This window comes from Dipodomys spectabilis, unplaced genomic scaffold (assembly GCF_019054845.1).
Source record: "Dipodomys spectabilis isolate Male_0828 unplaced genomic scaffold, ASM1905484v1 ptg000095l, whole genome shotgun sequence".
Lineage (NCBI taxonomy): Eukaryota > Metazoa > Chordata > Mammalia > Rodentia > Heteromyidae > Dipodomys > Dipodomys spectabilis.
Window position 1 is genome coordinate 42,314,567 of NW_024870772.1, and position 19,082 is coordinate 42,333,648.

Below are 19,082 nucleotides of genomic sequence, written 5' to 3' on the forward strand. Positions count from 1 at the left end.
AGGTGGCTAGCTCAGAAGAAAAACTTACTCCGATGTACATTTTCAGCTTTGCAGAAATGCGCCGGAGAACCCCAGATAACATTTCATTCATCAGAAACTGAGACCGGAGAGGCTGAGTTGGATCTGCAGTTTTCATCAGGATATTTGCCAGAATGTCACTGGGGGTGGATTTCCTTGGGGGAGAAATATTGCTAATAATAATAATAACTGGCAATGTGCACACTAATTTTTCATCCAATTCTTCATATTTCATCCAATTTTTCATCATCTTCGTTTGCAATTTAGCATTAAACCACAGCCTCTCAGCCTCGGGTCCTCAGGGAGCCCCTGTAGCGACAGGGCACCAGTGAGTCCCGTCCAGGCGGTGCGCAGGGGCGCACGGGTCTAGCGAGCATCCCCAGCGCAGGAGCTCCGGGCCGCCGCGGCCGCGCGGGTCCCCGCCGACTTCCGCTTCCCGGGAGTGCGCTGGGCCGTGCGGGCTCCCGCCTCCAATCCCCGCCCCGAGGGGCGTCCCGGAACCGCGGGGCGGAGCCGAGGGCCGGCCGTGGCTGACCGTGTTAAGGGGGCCGCGCGGGCCGCGGAGTCCCAGGATCGTGGAGCAGGCGGCACAGCCCGTGCAGAGCACGGCCACGCCGACGTGGCGGTGAGCGGGGCGCGCGCGAAGAGGGAGGACGGGCGCGGGACGGGCTCCAGAGCTGGGCGGCCTGACCTTCCCGGGTGGCCCGGGAGGCGACCGGCACCACGCGTGCCAGGGGACCCGTGCGCAGCCAATGGCGCTGGCAGGGTCTCGCCGGAGCCCCTGGAGCTCCTGGGCCTCCTTCTTGCAGATCCTCCCTTTTGGACCACGTTGCCCTCTGCCCCGAGTCCTGTCGCCTGGCCAGGCGCCCGGCCGGGCTTATGAATGGGCGGCGCGCGGGCAGCGGGCGGCGGCAGGGTCGCGTGCGGGCAGCGACGGCGGGCGGAGGGTTGGTCGGCTACCGGGAGTCGCGCCTGGTCGGGCTGCTTGGGCGGGATTGCACCCCCTGATCTCTGCGTCCGGCCGAGGGGCTCCCAAGGCGATGGGCCAGCGCCGTCCAGCTGCGATTGTCCTAAGTGGAAAAGTGTGGGCCGCCTGCGCTTCTACCACCTGAGAAATTTGCTTCCCCCCAGGACCGAGGAGGAAATTGGGCTTAGCTTTGGTGTTCGTGTCCACCGAGTCGGACCCTGGGGTGGTTTGAAAAGTCAGGCCACGGCTCGCCGAAGAGATTCAGTGTCTCCATTCTTACAGCAAGCGCACACACTGGTTTAGATTCATGCTGACCACCAGCTCTTGGGTCCCGCAAGCCCCGCGTCTTTTCCAAGCCACAGCAATGCCCGGCTCTCGTGTCATTTTGTACGACTTCTGAGTTTGTTTAGTATCTGTGGCCGTTTTCTATACTTATCATTCTTAGAGGTTTATCTAAGGACCCACGTTAGATAGTCTTGTCTGTGTATTTGCCTCCTTTTCTCCCCCCCCCCCCCTCCCTAAAATGCAGGGTTGAATGGTTTGGGTGTGTTTTTTGGCCAGCTTGGTAAACCCTGGAATTAGGTATGCATTTGAACGTACAGGTTTAAAAGACTTAAAAACTTGCCAAGTTAATAATTTCTCTCTCTCTGTCTCTCGGTTTCTCTCTGTCTCCCTGTCTCTGTTGCTCTCTCCCTCCTCCTCTCTTAACTCCTTCCTTCCACCTACGGGTTGCATTCCTTTGGGAAAAAAAACTGGTCTCCATTTTGGAGTTTGTTCATTGGCAAAGTGCAAAAAGTGACTGAAAACCTTGGCTAGCATTATTTTCTATTTGGGACAATGTGTTTGAAAGGACCTTGCCCTTCATCTCTGATCTGTGCCAAAGTTTGCAATAAGATAGGGAATGAAATTTGTCCCTTGTTATTAGAAATCACTCCATTGTTTGAATGAAAACTGCATAAAATTGGTTGCTGAATTGGTTATTTTAATCCTATGTGTTAAAACATTGCCTATTTTTCTTTCGATTCAGTATTTATGAAGTTCATGTCTCACCAGTAGTTGATTTTTGTCTAACTTTAGAGAATAGTTTATAATAGCTTTCCCAAACTCTGTGGGCTACAACTCAAAAATACCAAATCAAGACTCAACTGGAGAGAAGCTTAGGAAACACTGAAAAAGTGTCCTCAGGTGATTCTCAAGCAAATGGAGAACTTAATGACCCAGGTGTTAATGCTTCAAGTGTGGTTGGAGGGCCTGCATTATCAACCTCACCTAGGAACCTTAAGCCTGGTAGCTTCCTGGTCCCACCTGAGGCCTGCTAAATCAGAATTGGCTTTGTACCCTGACCACTGGCGAACCTGCTTGTTTACTGCTGGGAAAAGCTGGGGTGGATGGAGGGTCTTGCTCTGAGAATGCATGATATATCAGTCCCATGAGTTTTGTTTTTGTTTTGTGTGTGTGTGTGTGTGTGTGGTTTTTGTCAGAGAGCAGGCACTCTCAATAGGTTTGAGTGACTCTGCAGGGGTTTTGATCCCCGGGTCAAGACTTCTTGCATGCACTTCTCCAAACTTATGGGGCTCCCAGCACAGGCTGCTATTTTCAGGCTCTGAAAAACTAGTCTGTTGTGGTTTGGGATGTCTGTGGTGGCCTTCTTACCTGATATTCATTTGTAAGGTTTTCCTAAAGGTTTGTCAAATTACCGGTGAGGGCTGAAGCAATGAAATTCAGGGAAGGATTTTATTTTTGAGCTGGGGGGGGGTGAACTTTTTATGGAGCAGTACATCACTCAGCTACATTGATACCCCAAGTCCAATTCCTTAGGAGCCTTCTTCTCAGTCCCCAGAAATTCAGGTTCAGTAACTGCAACAAGCACAGAAAATGTGTGCTGCAGAGATTGGGCTAATGATAGGCTCTTGCCTCCTCCCAGGAATATCGGTGCCTGTTCTGAGTTCCAGAAAGTTGTCTCCCGCAAATGCCAGTGGCACCATGAAGTCCAATCCTGCCATCCAAGCTGCCATTGACCTCACCGCAGGAGCCGCAGGTAATCCCAGAGCAAACTGCTCTCTGTGTTCTTCAAGCTTTTCAGCGGGACTGAAAGAAAGTGGTTTAAGAGTGGTCCTGTTGTCATGTCAGGTGATACCACAAACCCTTGGAATGAATCCACTTAATGGCAATTTGAAATTGTTCAGAACATGACAGTAGGTAGAATAATATCTGTTACATTAAAACTTGCAGCAGTCAGGGTAAAGAGAACTACTGGAAAATGGCTCAGAGATGAAGTCATGTTTACTGCCACCTGGCTAAGATATGCAGTGACACTGGACTTCTACCCTAAACTTGACAGTCTTCAGATCCTTTGTCATACAAAAATAACAGTGGGCCACCTCTTAGTAGCCCTGCCTTTAGTGGTGCTGGGAAGGAAAGAGGGTCCCCTTTAGAAGGAAGACTGATCCTCCACTTGTCTTACAGTCAGGAAAGAAAAGAAGAGGTAATAGATCTTGTTGGGACTTACTGAGCTACTCAGGCTGACCTTTAGAGCCTGAGCCCAAGGGCAGGCTGAAGCCAGCACTAGCCACATGCAGCCAACAGTTTAGAATGATCACTTTTAAGATGCAGGCACAGTGGGAAGTTGAGTCTGGGACAAAACTGGGTTGTCTCCCATGTCATTTTGTTTTATTAGTCTTCTTTTACCTCAGGGGCAAAGGGTGTGTTTGTTGCTCAATGCTCTCTTATCCAAATGGTACTTCCTGGCTCAGCAAAGCAAGTGTGATGGGGGGGGGGGAGGGGGGGGAGGGAGGGGAAGAAAGAAAGGTGGGCACCATCTCTCAAACTGTCCTTTGCCCAGTTGTATTAAAAAAAAAATCCTTGTTCAGAGAAGAGCAAAGTTTTTTCCCATGAACCAAAGGTTGGCCAAAGCAGGCTAGTGAGAAAGCTTCAGACAGCATATTTCAGATACTATAAAGATCCCAGCGTAAGCATACCTCTCCAGATTAGAGACCATAGGCAGCTGTTCCAGACCAGTGAGCAGGCCTGACAGCTGGCTGCATTGCACCCAGAGGGCTCTAGTCGACTATGTACCTTTTGGACAGACCCCTACACTCTATGGAGAACTATAATTCCCCAGGCACCCTGGGAACCACCTCTCCCCTTCCCTATTGCTACCCTTGAGGACACTGTGAGAATGGCACAATTTCCCACCCTCCTCTGGCTTCCTACTAGCGGTCTGGGGAATGTTCTGGGTACAATTCTCATCTCTGTAGTAGGAGCATTTGTAACATGGAAGAGATTTTCAACTTGGGCATTTTATGTCCTTCTGTCAGTCAGTGGAAGATCTATCTGTTGTGATCAACTTATAAGGCTTATACCTTTTTCTGTTTATATTCATTCAGGAATTTGTATAAGTAAAATCTGTTTTAAATGTAAATTGCAACATATTTACCTTGAGTTAAGCCTGGTATGTATATATTTAACAATGATAATACCATGTTTCAAACCTTTTACATATTGATACTTTGTATTCCTGCAGCCTCTGGGGAAGGTATTTCTTTCCTGAGCTTAGCAACACAGGTTTGCCCCTGCCTAGGACAAGCTCCTGGCAGGCACAGCGACTCATACCTCACTAGTGACAAAGGGCTTTCATCCTAGTGTGGATGACCTACAGTACAAAAGGAAGCAGCAGTCCTACTTTTTTTGGGGGGGGGTGGAGGAGGGTGGGACTGGTCCTGAGGCTTGAACTTAGGGCCTGGCCACTGTCCCTGAGCCTCTTTGTGCTCAAGGTTAGCACTCTAGCGCTTGAGCCACAATGCCACTTCTGGCTTTTTCTGAGTAGTTTTTTGGAGATGAGAGTCTCACGGACTTTCTTGCCCAGGCTGGTTTTGAACTGTGATTCTCAGATCTCAGCCTCCAAAGTCGCTAGAATTACAGGTGTGAGCACTGGTGTCTGGCTTTGGAACTGTGTCTTTTTTTTTTTTTTTTTTTAGTGTGTGTGTTGGCAGGGAGGGGAGTGTGTTTTAAAATTTAAACAAAGATCTCCTGCCAGGCAGGTTTTTCTATCCAGTTTACGTCTTCTAAAGTGCCAAGAAGTTGTCATTGTCCCTGTCTGCTTGCTGCAGAAGTTCTAGGAAAGGATCCTGGGAGGCTAAAAAGGGGAATTTAAAGCAGATAGTTGGGTAGTTATTGAAATGAGATATCAGGGATCCTCAAAAGTGAATGACCTGAAACACGTCTGGGTAGTACTTTAAGAGCCAGTAGTTTAACAATTCCAGTGTTGTAGCAGAGCAGCTATCTGGCCACTGTGTGCTGTGCCTTCTTAGGTCCCATAGTTGGGAGATGGGGTATTTTGAGTCATTGAAACTTAGCCTCTTAAATGTCTAAATGGAAAACAACTAAAAAAAAAAATCCTTTTGGATGTGTGTGTGCCCATAAATGGGGCTTGAACTCAGAGCTTGGGCGCTGTCCCTTAGCTTTTTTGTGCAAGGATGGCACTCTTTCACTTGAGCCACAGCCCCACTTCTAGTTCGTGTTTATTTTGTATTATTTTTTTGGCGGTAAGAGTATCATGGACTCTTCTGCCTGAGCTGGCTCATACTGTAATCCTTAGATCTCAGCCTCCTGAGTAGCTAGGATTGCAGGAATTGGCCACCAGTGCCTGGCTTTCAAAAACCTTTTGTGACGGGACTGTCTTAAGAACTGTATGTTCCACTGCCCCTTTGAGCTGGGCTGTTATTGGTTGGGTATTTTGAAGTTCCCTCGTCTGACCGCCCTGTGAGCTATCCTTTCTTCCACTCATGATGCCCCTGCTGACAGATGGCTTCAGTGCTTTGTGATTTGATTTGCTGCTTGTGTTGAAGATTAACAATCTGAATGCTACTGTGTTCGTTGGACTTTCTGTCACTGTGACAAATACCTGAGCAAAACTACTTAAGGAAGGAAGGGTTTATTCTGCTCATTGTAGGTACTTCTCAATCCTGTTGAGTAAATCTTAGTCTGACCTGCTCTGAATGCTGCAGAATATTAACCGTTAGAGTTCAAGTTAAAGAGGTTTCCGGCAGGGGTCAGCTCTGTTCTCTGTGGGATGAAGTAGCCAGGCCCCTCCCTTTACCTGGTGTCTGAACCACGGTTGCTTTTCTGATTGCAGGCCAGCTGAGCAGGCATGAGGTCAGGGAGTTTCTCCCTCACCCTGTGTGTGGCTCCTGTCACTCCCAGACATTAGCTACACTGTTGTAACCACTTGGGTGGGAGGCGTGTGCCAAGTCCTGCCACCGCTAACTTTAGTGCTACCCTATGAGGTGGGCATGGGGGAGAGACAGAGATTCCAAGGTGCATCCCCTGCCTAGGACCTCATGGTCCCTGGGATTGCCACCCCTTGGTAGCCTGAGGCTGGGACTGTAGAACACAGGTGGGAGCTTCTAGGGCTGGGTACAGTAGGAAGTTATTTACTGGACTCAGCTAGAAGGTTTGGGGAGAAAAGGAGCCAGAAGGAAGGGAAAAAGATAAGCCTCTAGGGCTGGCCACATGTCCTTCATGCCCATGGATCACGGAGAAAGCTGCAGACTCATGCTTCAGAATTGCCCTGCTTCCAGGGGGAACAGCATGTGTACTGACCGGACAGCCCTTTGACACAATGAAGGTGAAGATGCAGACGTTCCCTGACCTGTATCGGGGCCTCACTGACTGCTGCCTGAAGACCTACTCCCAGGTGGGCCTCCGTGGTTTCTACAAGGGCACCAGCCCGGCGCTGATCGCCAACATAGCCGAGAACTCGGTGCTCTTCATGTGCTATGGCTTCTGCCAGCAGGTGGTGCGGAAAGTGGTTGGATTGGACAGGCAGGCGAAGCTGAGGTGAGTTGGGCACTGGTGTTCTGTTGTTGGTTTTGTTTTTAAACTAGTGCTCCTGCATGGTCACAATTTTAATGATACATACTGGGAAGAAAGTTTCCTTTTTCAAAACAACTGTCTCTGTGATTCTGATGTCACACACTATTCATGCATTGAGCAAAGGAGGCCTGACCACAGCCCACCATCAAAAGGAGCCACTGAATAGTTCCATCTTTTCAAAAGGATGCTTGCTTACTTCTCTCTCTCTCTCTCTCTCTCTCTCTCTCTCTCTCTCTCTCTCACACACACACACACACACACACACACACTTTTGCTTTCTTGCTTTCTTTCTTCTGGTCCTAGGGCTTGAACTCTGGGGCCTAGACACTGTCCTTGAGCTTTTGTGCTCAAGGCTAGCACACTACAGTTTGAGCCACAGCTCTACTTCCAGATAAGAGTCTGATGGGGGGCTGAGAAGGTGGCTCAGTGGTAGAGTGCTTGCTTCGAATGCATGAGGCCCTGGGATCAATTCCTCAGCACTACATAAGCAGAAAAAGCCAGAAGTGGTGCTATGGCTCAAGTGGTAGAGTGCTAGCCTTGAGCTAAGAGCTGAGGGACAGCGCCCAGGCCCAGAGTTTAGGCCCTATGAATGGCCAAAAGAGAGAGAGTGAGAGAGAGAGAGTCTGATGGACTTTTCCTGCCCGGGCTGGCTTCAAACTGAGATCTTCAGATCTCAACCCCACTGGTCCCTGGCAAGCATGCTTTTCATATGCACATAAGTGCTGGACTAAAATTGTGGAAGCATTTTAGGCTCCCCTCCATCATTAAAATTCAGAGTGTTGGAAGAAGTTGCCTGGGCCAAGTGGATTTGAAGAGAAAACATGAAACATGAGCAAGAGTTGGAAACTGGGACTGAGTTTTGCTCCAATATTTGTGTGGTCTTCCTTAAGGTATTTATTATGCCTTTGGCTCATGTGTGGTCTTCCTTAAGGTATTTATTATCTGTATATAGAGAATTTGGAAACCATTGGATGGATAGCCATCTTTCTTTGAACATTGATTTTTTTTTATGGTCTAGTATTGGGGCTTGAACTCAGGGCCGCACACTGGTTTTTGTTGTTTGTTCTTTTCTTTTTCCTCCCCGCCTTGCCTCTCCTCTCCTCCCCTCTCCTCTCCTCTCCTCTTCCTTTCTTTTTTTTCCAGGCCTGGGGCTTGAAACTCAGGGCACTGTCTCTGAGCTTCTTTTACTCTACCACTTAAGCCACAGTGCTACGTCTGGCTTTTTTCTGTGTATGTGGTACTAAGGAGTTGAACCCAGGGTTTCATGCATGCTAGGTAAGCACTCTACCCCTAAGCTACATTCTCAGCCCCTGTTTTCTTTTTTGTTCTCAAAGCTGACACTCTACTACATAAACCACAGCTCTAGTAACATCAATTTATTTGAAATGATTTAAAATGCTTATATCTGCTCTGTGCCTGCAAAAGGCAGTCTTGTTGGTTGTCCCAATAGGAATTGGAAGGCCAATGCAACTTGTAAGCCATCAGATTAAGGATGGTTCCTTGTGGACAGACGTGTTTTCTGGTGATGCTAGGGGGGGTCAGCCAGGCCCTTTTCATAGACCACGATTCTTTCATGATTGATGGAACTTGGCTTTAATGGATGGGATGGTCCTAGGAGATGGTGGAGGAGAGAGGAAGGTTGAGCACTGATCCTACATACAGCCTCCAACACAGAGTGGGCAAGAGAGAGACATGAAGCAGAGGCAGAAGTGGAAGCAAACCAGGAGAGAAGACGGGAGACCACAGTGCCTCACAGGGGAGACTGAACAGATGCAGAGTGATAAGTAGCCTCAGCCTTCTCTCCAGCTCAGGGGGGACATTCTGCCTGAGGGGCCTGGATTCTTGTTCTCCCTCAGCCTCCTGGTGAAGTACACAGGGGAGAAGCCAGGGATGTGGGATGGGCACCTGTGTGAGGTTCTGGGGGAAGAACCCTGCACATCCCACGGAACAAGGCTGCACCCCCCACCCTGCCCCTGGCCATGGGACAGGACTGTGATTTTGCCTTCTGATGGGGATAAAGCTGTGAGGGAAGGGCCTCCCTGTTCCCCTATTCCCCCCCTCCGCCCCCCCCTGCGGAGACCAGGGTGAGAGCAACACACTTCTGGACTTCTGGTAGAAGATGAATGAATGAACGACACAAAGCCTTCCAGCTCCTTTTCCCCAAACTGTCTCCAGAAGCCTGAGTCAGGGTCAGTGAGAAAGGTTAGGGAATGATTTATTGTATCTCTCCTCTGGGGCACTGAAGATGTTTATTTCAAATAGAACAAATGACATTTAGGTCTGAAGAGATCTTCCAGCTAAGTTCTCCCATAAGGACACCAGCCTGTTTGGCATAGTCTAACACAATGCTAGAATCTTCTCTGAGCTTGGACACCTTTCCTGTTCGCATGCCAAAGAATAGCAGTTGCCTGTAACTATTGGGAAAGTGGTACCTAGAGTCTTGACCAAGCTCTCTGCCTTACAGATGGGGACTTGGCCCATGTGTTCTGAGCCCCTCCCACCAGTCTCCCTTGTTAGGTCAAGTCAGGGCTCTGTAACTCATGAAGCACTGAGAAGGGATCTACTGTGGAAGCCTGCTGTGGACTTCTGCAGTCACATTGTAAATATTTGCCTGTTCCTGGTTTGAGCATGACCTCTGACTGGGTAGGGTCTTACGCAGCCAGAGCATTTAGGTCATGCTTTTTGTTGAGCAGATCGATCATACAGTGGACTCTTACAGAACCCTCCTATATCTGTGCGCTTTCAGTTCCAGCTCTATACACTTAGACAACACATAGGACTCACAAGGCCCATGTGCCTCCTTTTTACACTGGTAGGTGAAAGTATTTGTTAGAAAGATAAAGTCCATGGCCAATCTGACTTGGCGCTATTTCTGCACTCTAATAAGGTGTCCTGTGTGTGTTCAGACACCTGAGCCACCAGGCATTGGAGACTGGATCTACTCCCACATTTATTGACTGCTGCCTTTGTTCCAGAAAACTTGGCAAATGCTTCACAATGATCCCAACTGATGGTTACCTGTCAGCAGCTTGACAGTGTCCCAGAGTAACATCAAAGACGGATTTGCAGGCTGTCTGAAAGACAGCAAAAACCATTTTAAGCTTTGTTGTTGTTTTTTTTTTCACAATCAAGCTAAGGAGAGATGTGAGGAGGAAGGAGTGGACTGAGCAGCACACAAGTTTCTCTACACCTGAAGGCTGTGTGTCAAAGACACTTATGTCCCTGGCTGGCTCTCCTTTGTCTGATCTTGACTCTGAGGTGTGCGGAAGTCTCCACTGCAAGCAGTGGCCACCTCCTCAAAGCAAGCCCCACTCCCAGCCAGCACTTCTGACACCCACTGTGTCCACAGCAGCTCCCCGCACCATCTGCAATCACTTGCAGATATGAGGCAGAGACAAGACCTCAGGAAATCAGAACTCAGATCTGTCCTTTGGGCAAGCTTTGATTTCACATTAACATTCACCCTGGCGAAACTTCAGGGCATTGAGTGTGGTACGTTGGTTTGTATTTTTGCTTGCTGTTTGGAGAAACATTATTAGGGATTCTCAGGGCTTTTGGCCATCTGGGAGGGTTTCTAAAACAGCAGGAGGCTAATGCTTAATGGGTTAGCAGGGGAACCAATTCAAACTTTCCTAGTGCTAGCAGAGCTGCAGGTAAACACTGATTCAAGAACTGTTCAGACATTTCCTCCTTTTTCTTGAACTCATACTAGATTCTAGTTTCACAACTCTGCTGCTGGTGTGTGTAGATGGTGTTATAGCCATATGAGAGGAGGAGAATGCTTCTGGTTTTGTTATTTGTGTGCATTTATCCTGTTAGGATCTCCTTCCGATTTCTAGCTTGGCTCTTCCATGTAAAACCACTGCGTGTGCAGAGGTGTACTGGCTCTACCCACCTCTGAGGCCCCACTCTCCCCTCTCTTGCTTCCTTTGTGGCGAGCTGTTTTCCTCTATTTTATGTTATTATAAGAGGAGATCTGGGTGTTCAGGGTAATGTATAAAGAAAAGAGCTTTACTTGGCTCTCAGTTCTTGAGACTCGAGAGTGTGGCCAGCTCTGTCATCAGGACGTGGTGCATGGTGTCCTGGTGAGTGTGTGAGAGGGGAAGATTACGTGGCATGACAGAAAGTCAGAGATTCAGAGACGAGGCTAGCTCTGTTGATAAAAATCATGTGAGGACTAACCAGAATCCTGTGAGAGCCACATGAATCCCTTCTGAGGGTGTCAGTGCTCCCAGCCATGCAACCACCTTCCATGGCACCACCCCCTCCCGCGAAGGTCCCAGCCTTGTTGCTTCACAGTGCAGGTTGGACCTCCAGCCTGTGGGCCTTTTGGAGACACTCAAGCCCTAGCAGGAGGCTGTCCACCGAATTAAAAAGTCTTTTTGCAGTGTAAGGAATTCTAGTTAGAAATTGATACTGGGCTTTCATTGGGTTGGTTTACATCACCTTGGATTGGGGTAGGAAGGGATAGCCTCAGAACTTTATTTATGGTTTAGTGCCATATACACTGAAGTGTTAGCAATGTTTTGGGTAATGGGACTACGGGTAGTATTTTCCCCCTCCATGTGTTTTCTGTGATCTTTTGGCTTCATGCATCACTGTTAAAACAGAATACTAAAAATTGGGCAGCTTGAGTAACAATCATTTCTCATAATTCTCAAGGCTGGGGAGTCTAAAATCAAGATACTCACAGACTTGATGTCTGGCAAAGGCTTGCTTCTGGTTTTATAGACATGCCTTGGACTATGTCCTCCTGGTTAGTCATGGGGTTTGAACTCTGGGCCTGGGTGCTCCCTCAGCTCTTTAGCTCAAGGCTATTGCTCTACCGCTTGAGCCATAGTGCCACTTCTGGTTTTCTAGTGGTTTATTGGAGATAAGAGTCTCATGGACTTTCCTGCCTGGGCTGGCTTTGAACCATGAAATCCTCAGATCTCAGCCTCCTGAGTAGCTAGAATTACAGGTGTAAGCCACCAGTGCCTGGCTTCTGGTCCCTTCTTATAAGGACACAAATCCCACGATGACTCTCCCATGCTTATGACCTAATCTAAACCCCGATTGGCTCTTAAGGACCTGTTCTCCAACTATATCACACAAGAACTTAAGCTTTTCAATATATGAGTTTGGGAGCAGGAATAAGCCTCTAGTTTATGGCTGTGTGCTAGAACTCCTGGCCAGCATGCACAAGAGCCTGGGCTCTGGCGCTAGCACTGATAAACACAACACACACACACACACACACACACACACACATATGAACAAACTCAACATGGATGTTATAGGGCAGACCTGGGTTTGACTTCTAGCACTACCACTAAGTAGCTGTGTGAGTTTAGCATGTTATATGGCATCTCTAAGCATCCTGTCCTCATGTGGAGACTGGGATATTGTCATCTCACAGAGTCATGGGTCTCTGGATGGGACGACATGTGCAAGTCTCCCTTCCTGTAAGATGAGAGCTGCAGGAGGGGCCTGATGGCCATCTGCCTTCTCTGCTTTCAGTGATCTGCAGAATGCGGCCGCCGGGTCCTTTGCCTCTGCCTTTGCTGCCTTGGTGCTCTGCCCTACAGAACTCGTGAAGTGCCGGCTCCAGACCATGTTTGAGATGGAGACATCGGGAAAGATAGCCAAAAGCCAGAAGTAAGCTCTGAATGTTGAGGCCCTGATGCTTGGTCTCTCTTGCCTCAGTGTATGGAGTGATGTTTCATTTTATATAGTGTTGTCAAAATTGGATTTATCTACTCCCAAGTGCTGTTTTCCAGTATACTTTCCCCTAATCGTCAGAGGATAGTTTCCTGAAAGGATTGATCCCACCACCCCACCCTGTAGGAGGTCTTAGGCAGAAATGGTGAAACTAGAAGCCGAATAATTTGCTTTTGTCCTTGGGTGCAAAAGGCTTGATCTTCATCCATATTTGGGAGGGGACCTAGCAGGCAGCTTTGAACCAAATCTGAGAGCTGAGCTTGCTTTTGTTCTGATTTGGACTGTGAATGCCCATTCTCAGGTTTCACATGAGTGTTCATGCTAATCCTTGAGATCCTAATAGAGACTTCCCAACCTCTGCAGCCCTCCAAATGTACCACAAAGGGCTCAGGCTCTGCACACACTCATTATTTCTGTTGGCAGGTTGACCAATTTCAGCGATCTGTCTGCTCCTTACAGTGCCCTATTTTCTACAGCTTTCAGTTCATTCCAACCAACTTGAATCTATTATTTCTTGTCTGGAAGCTCAAGCCTGTAAGGCTTGAGAACTTTCTGTTGTTGAACTATAGCACACAGTAGTGTAAATACATGCATGTATTCTGGGTTCTATAAACATCCATGAAGTAAAGTCATGAATGTAACCAGTATCCAGATTAAGTAGTAGAAAATCAATAGCACTGAAAAAGCTATCCTCATGTGCCCTGAAAATTGTTTACAATAATTTAAAGATAGTTAATGATTATGTCCAGTGGATTTAGGCAGATAAACACCTTGTAAAGAAGTATTGCGGGGCTGGGAAGGTGGCTCAGTGGTAGAGCGCTTGCCTTGCCTGCCTGAGTCCCTGGGTTCGATTCCTCAGTACCACATAAGCAAAAAGAAAAAAGCCAGAAGTGGCGCTGTGGCTCAAGTGGTAGAGCGCTAGCCTTGAGATGAAGAGCTAAGGGACAGTGCCCAGACCCAGAGTTCAGGCCCCACGACTAGACCAAAACAAAATGAAACAAAACAAACAAACAAGCAAAAAGAAGTATTGCTTTTGTGCTTGGGGTATAACAGTGTACAGAAGATGTGTGTGGATGGCAGACTAACTGTGCAAGGTAGATTACTTCTGCACACTGCACAAGGAAAGGAAGTAGTGGACGGGCCTGGCCAGCAGGGAATGTCTGATGGAGCTCTTGGGAGCTAGCTCTCAGAAGGAAGATGTTTGGTGTGCTCATTTTTGTCAGCTTAGGGCTTGCCTGTCCTAACTCTTTCTCACGGTGTCCCTCCCAGTACAGTTTGGTCTGTGGTGAAGAGCATCCTTAAGAAAGATGGTCCCTTGGGCTTCTACCATGGCCTTTCAAGCACTCTACTTCGAGAAGTACCAGGCTATTTCTTCTTCTTTGGTGGTTATGAACTAAGCCGGTCAGGTTTTGCATCGGGAAGATCAAAAGATGAATTAGGTAACTATGTGTGCGTTGACAGAATTTTGGTCTGATGATCTCTGCTTCCTGTGGGTGTGGTTTCTGCAGTCATCTGATCTGTGCACTCCTTTGTGATCCCCACGAAGGCTTTTGATGCCAGAAGCTTCCCAACAGTAGGTGACTGCGAGGACCCTCTCCTAAGGGGCATGACGTTCCTCAGGACAGGAACTGAATCAGTGTCTCCCAGACTGTTTCAACAGTGTTGTTCTTTTAAGGAAGAATAAATGCAGGGATTATTTTCTCCATGTAGAAATCAGTAAGATGATGAAAAAGCCTGTAAATGAATCTTGGTAGTGGAATTGGAGGCATGGATCAAATGGTAACACCTTAACCATGAGCAAAAAAGCCAAGCAGAAGTGAAGGCCTTGAGTTCAAGCCTCAGTGTGTACACACACACACACACACACACACACACACACACACGCACACGCACACGCACACACCTCCCACTAATCAAATCAAGCTTGGCAATGTCTTGGTAGCAGTGAAGAACACAGTGAAGAGTTCTAACTTATCCTATTAAACTGCTGGGCACAACTGTGTGCTTGACACTATGTGTCAAAAATTAACATGTTTTTCTTTGTAAACGATTTATATTGTTGTTATAAAGGTGCTGTACAGAGAGATTACAGTTACAATAAGGCAAGATATGTTTCTTTTTGGACAATGTCACAGCTTCCCTTGCTGTCTCCCAGTTTTTCCCTCCATTCCCACCTACAAGTTGTACAGTTTGTTTACAACATAGTGTCTAGTGAGTATCTGCTGCATTTGTGAGTTGGTTTTTCTTAAGCATCTCATTTCAGTGAATTGATATAAACTGTGGTTGGTCAGGCTCCTAGACCTAACTAATATATTTAGTAAGATACTTTCTTTTTTTTTTTGTTTTTTTGGTCCGGTCGTGGCACCTGAACTCTGGGCCTGGACACTGTCCCTCAGCTCTTCAGCTCAAGGCTAGCACCCTACCATTTGAGCCACAGCGCCACTTCCAGTTTTTTTTCTTTTTTGCTTATGTGGTGCTGAAGAATCGAACCCAGGGCCTCATGCATGCAAGGCAAGTGCTCTACCACTGAGCCACCTTCCCAGCCCAACATACTTTCTTAAATGAAAAAAAAAAAATGGAGTTGTTGGGTATTAAAATACAGTCACAAGAGGAGTTGGGTATTTGTTGCTGACACTTGTAATCCTAGCTACTCAAGAGGCTGAGATCTGAGGATTACAGTCCAAAGCCAGCATGAAAGTCTTTGGGACTCTTATCTTCATTAACTACTCAGAAAAAAAAAAAGCTACAAGTGGCTCTGTGGCTCAAGTGGTAGAGTGCTAGCCTTGAGAGAAACAAAATCGCAAGGAACAGTGCCCAGGTCCTGAGTTCAAGCCCCAGGACCAGCTCCCCAAAACAAAACAAAATCAAATATGAAAATAAGGGTGAGAAAGTTAAAAAATACATGGACTTGGCTGCAGAGGCCTGTCTTCTCATCACCCATCGATGAGACCTGCTGTTCTAGGTGGGCCAGCCCCCACTGAGGATAGGACCAGAGGTGTGGCCACACTACTTGTGACCCCAGCTTAACACAAGCCTTGCTAAGGTTTCCTGTCCTAGTGAGGCCAAGGACAGACCCAATGACCACATGGAACCTTGTGTCCTCCAAGAGTTTTCTTGAAGAATTGTATCCTCCAGCATTACTGTTCTCATTGCCTGTACCATTGCTCCACTGATCTCTGAAAATGACACTGAAGATCAACTCTTATTTGCTATTTTTCTCCTCTAGGCCCTGTGCCTTTGATGCTAAGTGGCGGAATTGGTGGAATTTGCCTATGGCTTGCTGTCTACCCAGTGGATTGTATCAAATCTAGAATTCAAGTGCTTTCCATGTCTGGAAAGCAGGCAGGGTTTGTTGGAACCTTTCTTAGTGTTTTGAAAACCGAAGGTGAGTTGTGCTGAGTGCAGAAACAGATTAGATGCACCCAGTCAATTGGTTCTTTTGTTGTTGTCCTGTCAACTAACCCCTAATGCCAGGGCAGGGACCTGGCATGATCTTTTGTTCTAAATAGCCTAAAAGGATTGTTGAGGATGTGGACTTCCTATGGTTTAAAGTTAGTATAGATCTATGCAAAGATGATGTGTAAGAGGATGAATAAGGGCTTTACAGAAATACAACATCCTTAGTGATGACATTTCTGAAGTCAGAAATAAGGAAGTAGCTTCTGAAGTGACTTGGGGGCAACTTTTAGAGTTAGGCAGGAGAATAATGACTTTAAGTGTTAACTTGTATAGTAACCAACTCCATGGAATCTGTGAAAACCTGTTCTGGCAACCATTATATATTTTAAAACTTGGGTTAAGTTGGGCACTGGTGGTTCACACCTGTAATCCTAGCTACTTGAGAGGCTGATATCTGAGGAGTGTAGTTCAAAGCCAGCCTGGGCAGGAAAGCTCAAGGGACTATTTCCAATTAACTAGCAAAGGGCAGAAAGTGGAACTGTAGTTGATAGAATGCTAGCTCTGAGCACAAAAACTCAGGGATAGCAACCAAGCCCTGGGTTCAAGCCTTAGTATTGGCATACACAGACACACAGACACACACATGAATTGTTTAATTCATGTCCCCTGTAGCACACAAACTCTATTTAATACTAGTAACCTCAACTTCCTTAAGTTTGCATGACACTTTATAGTTTTATAAGGTACGCATGCTTCCCTTATCCAATCCATCCTCAAAGCCTTCACTGTTGGTGCTCTTGCTGTCATCTATGGCTCCAGTTCCCTCCTTCTGGCCATAGCAGGCCTTCATGTTGCGCCATCCATTTCCCAGGAGTTAGCCAGGCATGGAAATAATCTGTTTTGCCCCTAGCATGAACCACCTTTGTGAGAAAGCCTGATCCTTGTCTTGTTTTGACTATTTTCCTTAGGGATACCTGGAAACAAATTCTTTCTTCACTTGTTGGGTTTTATAGCATATGACTATCCCTAAGAAGGGGATTGTCACAGTCTTTGATCACCATTTTGTCTCCTAGGAATAACAGCCTTATATTCTGGATTGAAACCTACTATGATTCGAGCATTCCCTGCCAATGGCTCACTATTTTTGGCCTATGAATACAGCAGGAAGTTGATGATGAGCCAGTTGGAAGCCTACTGAAGTGTCCTGGTGGGTCTGGATCCAAGCACAGGCATTTAAGAACTACTGTTCATCTCAGGGTTTCATGGAGTATGGTAACAATGTGGAATTACTTTCATTTATGGACGATTTTGCTCATCACCTCCCTTCTTGTACCCTACATCTTAAAACTTTATGGCAGAGCCTCTATTTTACATAATATAACTTGTACCCATGATTGTACTACAAGGGAAAACTTGCTACTTTTGTTGTCCTTGATGAAATAAACATCTGGCTGGTAGCGTTATACACTTAACTTGAAAGGTCAAATATACTTCTGCTAGGGCGTGATTTCTGCATAAAGCTACATAATGTACACATGCAGTTTGTGTGGTTATGCACTGACAGAAACACCATTTGCTCCGTGTTTCATTGCAAATAGAAATAGCAGAAACCCCACAGGTGACCATTTTCCACAAAAGTAGTTATAAGTGATTACAGCATCTGTTTTAGATGTAAGTGTATTTTTGTTTTTTTAAGTGTCCTGAACCTGTGTACTAAGAAGTTAAAGATTTTATAATGGAACTTGAGAACTAAAATATCTAGATTTTTAAGAGACTGTATCTGCACATTTGTATGGCTTCTAGATTCTTGATGAAATTTTAAGGTAGGTATCCTACATTTTTGCCCAGATGCAGCACTCTTAAAATAGTGCCATTCATTTTCTAGAAGGGTTCTGAATGTAGTCCGCAGTCTTGACTGGACTCCAGAGTGTGGTCCAGTTTTGCTGGCCTTTGGAAAGCAGCATGGCCCTCACCAGCTTCCCAAAGAGCTTCCCTGCCCTGGGCTACTAATTGAAGAAGAGGAACTGGGAATAGATGGGCTGTGCTTTGAGAAAGACCCATGTGGTCTCCAGCCATCTGGATCCTTTTGTCAGGTGGATTCCAGGGTGTTCTTTGGGCCTTTGAACGCTGTGATTTCCTTTGGACCATCCTGCCACCAGTCTGAAGCGGATCCAGGAAACAGAGAATGCCAAAGCCAAGAGAAGCCTTGTCTTTGTGTTTAGTGATTGAGTGGTAGAACTCAGTGAGTGAAAGTCTTCTTCAACAGATCTAGGAAGGGCTGAGAGCTTATACTTCCCAATGAGTAGAGGCTGTGGAGTCTCAACTGACCCATTCTAAAGTTTGCCTCTGAATCCATAAGTTCTTGAAGAAGCCTCACTTCAGTGTTGGAGCCTTCTTTGTTAGTGTGACAGGTTGCTCATGAATTTTAATTGTGCCTGTAGAGGAGATATGACTTTATAGAGCATTAGAACACAAAAAATGCAGTTTTATCAAGCGAGCTGATTATGTATGTTCCACATAAAAAGGAAAAAAAGCAAACAAACCCCATGGTCCTTCTGATCCTCATGGACCTGGGGTGGGCAGTTCTTCAGCCATGTTGTATAGGAGGCCATTCTTGGGGGTAACAATGGTCGACAAGAAATGTACTCATTACCTTACTCACGTAACTGTAACTTCTCTGTACAGAATCTTTACAACAAAATAAATTTTTTTTTTTTTTAAAAAAGAGGTCATTCTCACTGAGAAACTTAGCCTCATTGTTCTGTGGTGCTCCAAGACCAGTAGCATGCTCTCAGTAATATGTGTTCTTAACGCTGCCTGGAAAGCCAAAGCAAGTGTGCCAACCATGTTACTATGTCCTTGCTATGTCTGTCTGTGTTAGATTGTAAGAATGGGGAAAATCTCCAGTCTCAAGCTTTCTTTTATCACCCAGGATCTGGCAGCCCTTTGCCACAGTGCCAGGAATAGCAGGGTAAGGGAAGCATGCTGTTGCCACCCTGGAGAGAAGAGGATGTTGGATGTGCTTTGTTCTCTAGCCAGAGATGTTCTTTTGAGAATACCAACTTCCTTCCTTCCTTCACACCCTTCCTCCCTCCCTCCTTCCTCCCTTCCTTCCCCTTCCTTC

General features: G+C 46.7%; 1 protein-coding gene across 1 annotated transcript; it reads left to right on the forward strand.

Moving 5' to 3' along the window:
• Nucleotides 1–544: 544 nt before the first annotated feature.
• Nucleotides 545–17,421, forward strand: Slc25a15 (solute carrier family 25 member 15). The gene is made up of 7 exons (XM_042685828.1): nucleotides 545–643; nucleotides 2,910–3,023; nucleotides 6,565–6,823; nucleotides 12,359–12,496; nucleotides 13,829–13,998; nucleotides 15,786–15,944; nucleotides 17,032–17,421. Exons 2-7 carry the CDS (start codon nucleotides 2,969–2,971, stop codon nucleotides 17,154–17,156), a joined length of 906 nt encoding a protein of 301 aa, XP_042541762.1. The 5' UTR covers nucleotides 545–643; nucleotides 2,910–2,968; the 3' UTR covers nucleotides 17,157–17,421.
• Nucleotides 17,422–19,082: the final 1,661 nt, after the last annotated feature.

Bases quoted from the DNA above. Each gene is read 5' to 3' on its own strand.
- Slc25a15 (XM_042685828.1), top strand. From the start codon at position 2,969: ATGAAGTCCAATCCTGCCATCCAAGCTGCCATTGACCTCACCGCAGGA. The intron at 3,024-6,564 runs GTAATCCCAGAG...CCCTGCTTCCAG, and splicing joins CCTCACCGCAGGAGCCGCAG to GGGGAACAGCATGTGTACTG. The intron at 13,999-15,785 runs GTAACTATGTGT...TTTCTCCTCTAG, and splicing joins AAGATCAAAAGATGAATTAG to GCCCTGTGCCTTTGATGCTA.